Source organism: Canis lupus, chromosome 18 (genome assembly GCF_011100685.1).
Source record: "Canis lupus familiaris isolate Mischka breed German Shepherd chromosome 18, alternate assembly UU_Cfam_GSD_1.0, whole genome shotgun sequence".
In the NCBI taxonomy this organism is placed as follows: Eukaryota; Metazoa; Chordata; class Mammalia; order Carnivora; family Canidae; genus Canis; species Canis lupus.
In genome coordinates, this window is record NC_049239.1 from 40237755 (window position 1) to 40248507 (window position 10753).

The 10753-nt window shown below is 35.4% G+C and overlaps 2 protein-coding genes across 2 annotated transcripts; both read right to left on the reverse strand.

Moving 5' to 3' along the window:
- OR5BE4 (olfactory receptor family 5 subfamily BE member 4) lies at nucleotides 1–1071 on the reverse strand. Its single transcript, NM_001389197.1, is given in 1 exon segment — nucleotides 1–1071. A coding segment is annotated over 1 exon segment (1071 nt).
- Nucleotides 1072–9090: 8019 nt separating this feature from the next.
- Nucleotides 9091–10034, reverse strand: OR5J1 (olfactory receptor family 5 subfamily J member 1). Its single transcript, NM_001389007.1, is given in 2 exon segments — nucleotides 9091–9397; nucleotides 9400–10034. Coding segments are annotated over 2 exon segments (942 nt in total).
- Between the last annotated feature and the right edge of the window lie 719 nt (nucleotides 10035–10753).

Here is a 10753-nt window from a genome sequence, read left to right on the forward strand (position 1 = left end):
TCACTGAGCAAATACTTTTCTCAAAATAATTCTTTTCATTGCTTCTTTGGCCTCTCTGTTTCTCACACTGTATATCAGGAAATTTAGGACTGGTAGCAAAAGAGTATAAAATATGGACAAGATTTTGGCTCTATCCCGTGGGTAGCTAGAGCTGCTTCCCAGATAAGTAAATATCACTGTTCCATAGAAAAGAGTCACTACTGTGAGGTGAGAAGCACATGTGGAGAATGCTTTATATCTGCTCCTTGTGGAGTGTAACTTCAGGACAGTGCGGAGGATTCCCAGATAAGAACTAACCACTATCAGAAAGGTAGTCACCGATGTTGTGCCAGAGAAGACAATAAATAAAATCTCACTAGATTGGGTGTCAGAACAGGACAGTTGAAAAAGCAGTGGGATGTCACAGAAGTAATGGTTGATGACGTTGGGCCCACAGAAAGACAGGCTGAGCAAGCTGCTCAGGTGGGTGAGTGAGCTAGCAGAACCTACTAGGTAGCAAGCAGTCACCAAGTGGACACAGAATGTGTGGGTCATGAGGCCTTTGTAGTGAAGTGGGCAGCAAATGGCGACATACCGATCATAGGCCATGGCGGCCAGGAGGAAGCATTCGGTGGTCAAGAACATGTTGACGAAGGAATACTGCAGGAGGCAACCATGATAGGAGATGGATTTCTGTCCTGTTATGTAGTTCACCAACATCTTAGGAATAAAGACTGAGGAATAGCAGAAATCCAAGAAAGCCAACTGACAAAGGAAAAAGTACTTGGGGGAATGGAGCTGGGCACTTACCCAGATTACTGCGATAATCCAAGCATTGCCCACCACTGTGACGAGGTAGATTGAGAGAAACAGCACGAATAGGGCAGTGTTCAGGTCAGGGTTATCAGTCAGTCCCAGGAGAATGAATTCAGTTACCACACTGACATTTCTGTTGGCCATGTGTGTGTCCCCCCCCCCCTTAAGGGGGATCTGCAGGGAACAAGAGAACAATGAAAATAACCAGAGTATGGTCTGAATATATGAATTCAGTGTACTAGCATTTTTAGGAAACTGCATGGTCTTAACAATCATAGTCCACAGGAAATTCAGTTCTCACAAGTGTGAGAAGTCAACCTGATAGGAGACTTTGGTTGACTCAATGTCTCATCAGGGGTTATAAACTGACATTATGCACCGTGAGAACCCTGGAAGAATCAAAACTCTTGGAAAGCCTCATAGATTTATCAGAAAGACTTTAGGAGATGGGGCTCCCTGGTAACAGTATAGTCCAGATTCCAGACCACAAGGCAAGGGCCCTGTATTTTTAGGAAACACATTCCTTAATAAAAAACAAGAAAGCCTCAATATTTAACAGGTAAATTTCTGAGATATGTAGCAAAACTACTGCCTGTGACATCTTTTTAACTTAGATAATACATGACACATATTACATAATTTATATATATATTTATATATAAATAGACAATATATACATGATTTGATTTATAGACTAGCCTTAAAAATGGAAAATGAGAATTAGGTATGTCTAGAATAGAGGATGAAAAAAATTCAAACATTTTCTAGTCATAACATTACTTATTTGTTAAAATTCATTTGTTCTGGGAAGTTGCTCTCTGCTATTCCAACAGGTATTTATCATTCCATTTTCTGATTTCCTAGAGTATTTATTACCCAATGGCTTGGATTAGTCCATATCATATTTTTTTCATTAAGATTAAATCAAGAAGCTTTAATATGTTTTAATCTCTGCAGTCAAAAGGCCTCGAGTCTAATTTCAAAGACTATGCATATACTTTTGGTACATTAGATCATGCATGGATACAGATTTTTATCAAGAAATATATTATTAAATTAAGTTTATTTTAGGCTTTCTCATATAATTGAGATTACGTGAAAAATAAGATTATGATAGCTGGTATATTGGGTAAACACTTGATTAAATAATTATTAGGGAAAACTTTCCTTACCACAAGATTTATAGGAATACATAATGCACTGCTATATTTTGGGAGTTTCCAATAAGAGAAATAAATATAGATCACGCTTCACATTAATTTGACAATTGAATATTTTCATGAACATTAATTAATATGCTGTTTCACAATTCAGGCTTTGGCAATAATATTTCCCTGATAGTGAATAAAAAGTGAGAATGAGGGGATCCCTGAGTGGCTCAGCGGTTTAGCACCTGCCTTTGGCTTAGGGTGCAATTCTGGAGACCGGGGATTGAGTCCCACATCAGACTCCCTGCATGGACCCTGCTTCTGCCTCTGCCTGTGTCTCTGTCTCTGACTGTTTCTCCTCTCTCTCTCTCTCTCTCTCTCCCTCTCTCTCTGTGTCTCTCATGAATAAATAAATAAAATCTTAAAAAAAAAGTGAGAATGACATAGGTTTGGATCTGATTCTGTGATACTGTGCTTTTTATTCCCAGAGTGATATAAAGTTAGTGAGTAACAATTCAAATGTTGCAAACCTTGGGACAAGACTGTTTTGACCATATATACTTTACTGAGATGCCAGAGGTAAAAAAGAAGGATAAGGTCTTTTTTTGTTCATTTATTTCTTTTTTTTTTTTTGCTGAATTAAACTGTGATTTCAATCTTAAATCCTAGTTTCTAGATTAACTATGATTTATCTGTTAACCTTCCTCAGGAGATAGTTGTGATAAATAAGAAACTATGTAAAAACTGTCTGGCACACTCCCTAAATGCTTGCTGTATAATCAAAGTAAAACAACCAAGTGAAACAGAAATTGCATTATCTATTGACATACTGGACAAATGGCTTTTGACTGAGGTAATTTTTTGGATCTTAGGTTTTGTTTGTTTGTTTGTTTCATTTTGTTTAGATAGTTTTGCCTCCCTTGACTTTGTTTTTATTTTATTTTTTTATTTTTTAAAGATTTTATTTATTTATTCATGAAGGACCCAGAGAGAGAAAGAGAAAGAGAGAGAAAGAGAGAGGCAGAGACACAGGCAGAGGGAGAGGCAGGCTCCTCTCAGGCAGCCCGATGTGGGACTCGATCCTGTGACTCCAGGATCATGCCCTGAGCCGAAGGCAGGTGCTCAACTGCTGAGCCACCCAGATATCCCGACTTTGTTTTTAAACAAACCAATTTGTTACTTTGACAATTAGTTCCCTCTTATGTCACTGATTTCAGCTTTATTGCTTTGATTTTCATTTAATAAATAGTAATTTTCATCTGGATTGCCTTTCATGCCATTTTTCTTTTACTGTAAAATCAGTTATATATGATAAATTAACTGAGTTTAGATTCTTTGAATATAAAATTTAGCTGTGATAACAGGGCCAAAAATCACCACTCTCAGATTTAACACAACTTAACAGCTTGTAATAATTAAATTTAAATTTTAAAGAATATCTTTAAATAAATTTACTACTATAATTTACATAATTATATGAAGCTCTAAATAAAGCTACCTGAGGAAATAGGGGATGAACCCAATACTTTTTTTAAAAGATTTATTTATTTATTTGAGACAGTGAGAGCATGAGTGAAAGGGGTAGAAGGGGACAGAGAATCTCAAGCAGACTCTCCGCTGAGCAGGGAACCCACTCAGGGCTTGATCTCACCACTCTGAGATCATGACCTGGGCAAAAATTGAGTCCTACACTTGACCTGAGCAAAAATTGAGTCCTACACCTAGGCACCCTGAACCCACTAATTATTCTAAGAGAGCTATTTTATGTGATAATGATCTAATTCTATTTCACCTCATTCAGTAATTTGAATGGATTTGAAGCAGATGATTTTTCATCACATTCCATTCATAGCATGTATTAAGAGTTGCCATTTTTGAAAACTGGAGAGGCATGTATAATTCCTTTGTTAGAATACATAAATATAACACCTACCTGGTGTTGAGAGGAAGCTTAGACCTTTCTCTTAGTTTCCTGACTTGTGTTTATATTTGGTTTAGGGTCTTTGGAGGATGAAATCCCCAGTGATTCTGTGATACTGTGTTTCATTAAAAGAGCAAAGAGAGATTTGGGAAAGGTAAGGTCCCAGTGCTGTCTTACCAAATTGTAGCAATTTATGGATTTGGCCATTTCTCAGTTTTAGAGGAAACTGTCACATAAATTCATGTCTCACCTATATGAGGCTCTGCAAATAAACCATCTAAATAAGTGAAAATGAACTCCAGCAGTGTTTATCATTATAATTTACATTATATATATAATATCATATATATATATATGTTTAGTTTTAAAGAGCACTAAGTTACATTTGTTGATGACCATATGCTTCTATATACTTGCATCATTATTGGTAGTAATTATGGAAAATATGCATATATTTCAATCTGAGATAACCCAAAAGAAGTGAAAGCAATCATCAATCACTAGATAGAATTCAAGTGTGTGTGTTCATACACTAGATTGCCTTTTAATACAAGAGATAATTTACCCAATTAAGACACTAAAATAAACATGAAGTTTAACATTTTTGTCACTGTGGTCTTTGAACATAAATGTACATTTAAAAATTCTAGGTTGAATTTTTAAATTCAACCTAGAAATTCATTCTAACCTTGAAGGATAGAATGAAAAATATAAAAGGTGGTAATCAGAGTGAAATGGTGGACATTTATGTTTAGTAACAAAGGGGAGGGGGCAAATAAGTATAAATAAGTCAATGGTATAGGTCAAATGCAGCCAAACCAACAAATAGCTATACAAGAACAAGGTGTTACAGATTTGCAGTGATTTTAAAGTGAAGCAATGACAAACATTTTATGGTCTCATTCATTTGGGGAATATAAAGGATAGTGAAAGGGAATAAAGGGGAAAGGAGAAATATGAGTGGGAAATATCAGAAAGGGAGACAGAACATGAGAGACTCCTAACTCTGGGAAACGAACTAGGGGTGGTGGAAGGGGAGGTCGGGTGGCCGGTGGGGGTGACTGGGTGACGGGCACTGAGGGGGGCACTTGACGGATGAGCACTGGGTGTTATGCTATATGTTGGCAAACTGAACACCAATAAAAAATAAATTTATAAATAAAAAAATACAGGTAACAAAAAAAATAAAGTGAAGCAATAGTTAAATAGGCTAACACACAGGGAATATTATAATAATTTTACTAATATCAGTGTTGCTTTTTCTTTGGCAACCAAATATTAAGTAGGATCCTCACTGAGTTGTTGTTGTTGTTGATGTTGTTGTGGTTGTTGTTGTTAAATGTCCAGTATGGGCAGCCCAGGTGGCTCAGCAGTTTAGTGCCGTCTTCAGCCCAGGGTATCATTCTGGAGTCCCCAGATCGAGTCCCATGTCCGGCTCCCTGCAGGGAGCCTGCTTCTCCCTCTGCCTGTGTCTCTGCCTCTCTCTCTCTCTCTGTGTCTCATGAATAAATAAATAAAATCCTTAAAAAAAATGCCTAGTATGTTCAAAGCATTTCATCACTATTATCTCTAGCCTTTATGGAGATCCCTGGGTGGCGCAGTGGTTTGGCACCTGCCTTTGGCCCAGGGTGCGATCCTGGAGACGTGGGATCGAATCCCACGTTGGGCTCCCGGTGCATGGAGCCTACTTCTTCCCTCTGCCTCTTTCTCTCTCTCTGTGACTATCATAAATAAATAAAAATTAAAAAAATTTAATCTTTATGTAATTTTATTTAATTAAATATTCTGATCCATATGATTCACATTATACGTGGCCCAGAATAATTAAAGGAATTATCTGAGTTTAGACTTAAGGAAATGGTGGAACAATATCGTAATATAATGATAGTCTGGTGTAAAAATTTGTGTTGCTCTTACTGTTTATTCCATAAAGCCTTTCAATATTTACTAAGGAGTGAACATAATAATGATGGAATTTGAAACCATATTGCATGAAAAATAGTGGGAAAGATAGGAAATATCTAGTACTAGAAAAATTAGATTCAGGATAATATTCTAATTCAGCAAACAGTGAACATCTGAACAGTCTAAGAATGAAAAGTGAGAATATGTGAATTTTAAGACTTCATAAGACGTATCTAAGAATGATACCCGCTCAAAAGAAAGATGGGTATTGCTTAAATTGAAAAAAAAAGGTCATATTTAATTGATAAAATTTTAATTAGTTTTATAGGAGAAGGATGACTAACATTGGACCATTTTTAGGGGGGATTCTATATCAGATTCAGATTCTATATCGATAGGGTTTTGATATGATGAAAATATGCTTCTTAGATATTTATCATCCTGAGAATTACAATTTGTTCACAGGCTGCAATTGACCAAGCACTAGCCTGGGATCAATGTAATCACTATTGTGTTCACAGCACAAAACCAAATTTCAAATCTTAGGAACCATAAATTCATTAAAATAACTTGTCTCTTAATAAACAACAAACATGACCACTGTGCAAATGTACCCACAACTTGTCCAAGCAGTGCTGGTGACTTATTTCCCTGATGAATTAGACCGATTTCCAGACTGTGAACTCCAAATCTACAAACATGAAATAAAATAATAATAGTAATAATAACACCTATTTAGATATAAAAGTTATGTTTAGTAAACATCTACTGATTCTGATTTCTCCAAGTGTTGATGTTGAGCAGTAACCAATTTTATGGATGGGTAAATGTATTGGAGCTGAAAGAGCCCATTCTCAATTTTTTTCCCTGATATTTTACATGAAAGTTGAAGAAATAGCATGTTTCATTCATGAAGTCTTCATTTATTTCTAATTGACTAATTATATTAACCATTTAAGGACATTTGGAATCTGGTCAACCGAGTTGAATTGTATATATATATACACACACACACACACACACACACACACATATATATATATGATGAGGCATATATATGTAGTACTCATATTATCCATTATATTGAATATATTACTCATTTTCAAATCTTCATCCTATAAATCTGCCATACATCTCTCATTTGCATCACAATTTAGGAAAGGGATTACTTTTTTTCTATATGACCATCTAGTTACTGTAGATAATAGTTGCTGTATATACAATAATACAGCAACTCATTTGTTCAGATGAATTAAAGGTCATCATTAAACATAAACCAATATGGTATTTTTGTTCCACAAAATAACTCTCCTCCATAAATGCCCACTTAATAAACTGTTATTTTATCTTTATCTTGGTCAGCCCCTTATTTTATGGGGTACATATTGTAACAGAACTTAATTTATTTTTCTGAGTTCTAATTATCTGGCTTGTATATTATATATCATATCATTCCTTGTGTTGATACTCTAGGATATGAGATATTGAATGCTTTTGAAAAAATTGTGAAGAATGATGCAAAATTAGGTTTACTTATTATTATTTTATTTTTTTACTTTTTCTGAAAATCAAAACTTTAATACAAATTCACTTTTATGAATGCCTTTTATACATAAATGTCACATATATGTAGCCTTAAGGGACCCAATTTCAAGTAATATATTAAATGATCTTGGAAAACCATAAAGGTCCACACAAATGTTATATGATGTTCTTGGGGTTGTTGGTGGTGGTATTATTATTTCATTCTGAAAAGTAAACGTTTAAATGAATTTCTTTGCATGCATATCTAACATAATGAAGATTTCAATTTACTATCTTTATTCACATTTCAATTTGCTGCCTGCAGAGATATTGGAGCCATTCACTCATGAGTTTGGCTGTCACTGAGAGGAAAAAAAAAAAAATAGAAGTTTAATCTAGCTTGCCTTGTAAAACCACATATTAATATTTATAGAGTATTCAGCTCTCTCATTGTGCTGCTGAGCCTAGTTGCCTCTTATTATTTTAGTATTTAAAAGAATCTAAAAAATTAAATATAATTTTATTTGTAAATGGTATTTTCTATAATACTGTTTTGTCCAGATAGGAGACTTTGTAGCAATTTGCAGAGAAGAGATCAGTATGGGACAATCAGTATTTACAGACCTGATTTCATCATTATACACTTGTATATATAATTTGAATCAAAGGACAAACAATGGCTTTGCATATTTTCCCTATTTGGAATATATAGCACAGATTTCCTCCTATCTAGAATACCTTCAAGGAATTTCTTGCTTAATGGCTAAAGAAGATTCTGGTAAGATCTTTAATGGAAAAAAAAAAAAAGGAGGAAATAGGGCAGCCCCAGTGGTTCAGCGGTTTAGCGCCGCCCTCAGCCCAGGGCGTGATCCTGGAGACCCGGGATCGAGTTCTACCTCGGGCTCCCTCCATGGGGCCTGCTTCTCCCTCTGCCTGTGTCTCTGCCTCTGCCTCTCCCTCTCTCTCTCTGTGTCTCTCATGAATAAATAAAATCTTAAAAAAGGGAAATAATTATTAATGACTCCCTAATTTTCTTGGAGGCCTCCTTTCTAAACATGAAGGCAAATTTCTCAGCATAAGTTTTCACTAAGTTTTGCTAACCCTTCCACGTGGAGTGGAAGTAAAAGTGTAGCATTCGGTCCTTCAGTTTCATATATAGTAATGGAAACCAAGGAAGGCCACAAATAGGGACATAGTTCAGACTGATCACTGGGAGTGAAATCACAGAGGCGATCTAGGCGATCTAGATCTGATCTAGTCAGGATCTTTTTCTGACTATTTTTGAGAATCTGCTTTTATTTTGAAAAATGTCTGGCTAGAAATAATCCAGGCTAATTTCAGAACATGCATATGCCAGCTTCGTGGATAATTCAAGTACCAGTCATTTTTGCTTTAAAAGTATTTTACTTATTTTTGTGCTTAATAGAGAGACTGATATAAGAGATATTTTGTTATTTATCAATCTTGTTTGTATCTGTCTATTTGTGTGTATGTTTATGCATCTATTTGTATGTATTCATTTCTATGCATATACAGGAATGAAGGGGTCTTCAGCTGTCCAGAGATAAATAGCCTAGATCTTACTATAGTTTTTAAGTTAGTTTGTAAACCATAACCAGACATATGTCCTTTACCTTGTTATTTTTCTAGGCTTTTTTCTTCTGCTATAAAATAGAAAATTCCCATTAAAAATAACTCTAAGACTCCTTCAGTCTCAAAACTTTAATAAATTTATATAAATATTCTGTTCCAGAGAGCTTCTTTGTATGCTATTTTTGGACCACATATGGTGCGAAATTAACAAGGACAATATTTTATTTCTGTAGCTCTTTTCACAGCATCTTTTACTTCCTTGTTTCTCAGGCTGTAAATCATTGGGTTTAACATAGGAATCACCAGGGTATAAAACACAGATACCACCTTTTCTTGTTCTAAGGAATATTGAGAGCTTGGTTGAATGTAACTAAAGCTTATAGAGCCATAGAATAAAGTCACAGCCGTTAAATGTGAAGCACAGGTGGAGAAGGCTTTGTGTCTACCTGCTGCTGAGCGGATCCTCAGAATAGCAGCAACAATGAAGACATAGGAGATCATCACAATCAAGAAGTGATCATAGCAATAATTCCAGAGAAGATTAAAAGCAACAGTTCATTCATGGATGTGTCAGAACATGACAACTTCAACTTCAATAGTGGGGGAAGGTCACAGAAGAAGTGACTGATGATATTTGGCCCACAGAAAGACAATTTCACCAAACCAATTGTGTGTGTCAGTGAGTTGATTAAGCCTCCTACACATGACCCAATGACCAGGACAATGCAAACTATTTTAGTCATAGCCACTGTGTAAAATAAAGGGTTCACAATGGCCATGTAGCGGTCATAAGCCATTGCCGCCAGCAAGAAGCCCTCAGTGGTAAGGAGTGACACAAATAAAAAATACTGCACAATGCATGCAGAGAATGAGATTGTCTCCCGTTCAACAAAGAAGTTCAGCAGCATTTTTGGTGCAAAGACTGATGAATAGCAGGCATCAACAAATGACAGGCAGCTAAGGAAATGATACATGGGTGTTTGGAGTTTGGGAGTTACTTGGATTAGAAAGACCATTCCTAGATTCCCCACCAAAGAAATGGTATAGATCAGCAGGAAAAGCACAAAGAGGACAACTTTCAGTTCAGCACGATCTGTCAGTCCCAAAAGGATAAACTCTGTAACCAATGTAAAATTAACATTAGCCATGGGTATGTATTTCTTGGTACCTGTTAATGATAAAAAAATTGGAGTCAATTGAGAAGAATCATGCCACACTATCAAAACTACTTGGAATCTCTAACTAGCTGTGCAACTTGAGCCGTTGACTTTTCTTTCCTGGTTATTTTACCTATAAAATTAGAAAATTTTAACTAGAAAGCATCTGGTCTCTTCAAGTACTATTTATTAGTCTATTCCAAAAGGATACTCCATGAGTGAAAAAAGAAAACATAAATAAATAAAATCTTTAAAAAAATGAAGTTCTCATTTTGGATTTAATGGCAGCTAATGTCAAATACATCAATAAGAATTAACTGTATTATGGCATTTGAACTGAGAAATTCCACTTATGCCTTCATGTTTAGCTTATATTCTACATTTTTTTGGTAAGTTGGATATGATGAAATACTAAGCTCTAACATCCAAAAACTTTGTGGTTATCCTTAGGAAACAGTTGGAGGCATTAGCTTCTGTGAAAAATGTCCACTGGGAATGAGGGGAAAGGGTACTGAGCTGGAATGGTAAACATGGCGATCAGCAAGTTATAATTGGCTTTTGGTATCCAATAGAAATATCTTACTCAGGAGACTCAGGAAACAAAGTTTATACTTTTTCTGATAAAGAGCAAAGTAAACCTATAAAATAAAGCAAATCTATAAAATATACAGATACTTTTTACAATATTTTTTGGATGTTGCAACATGTTT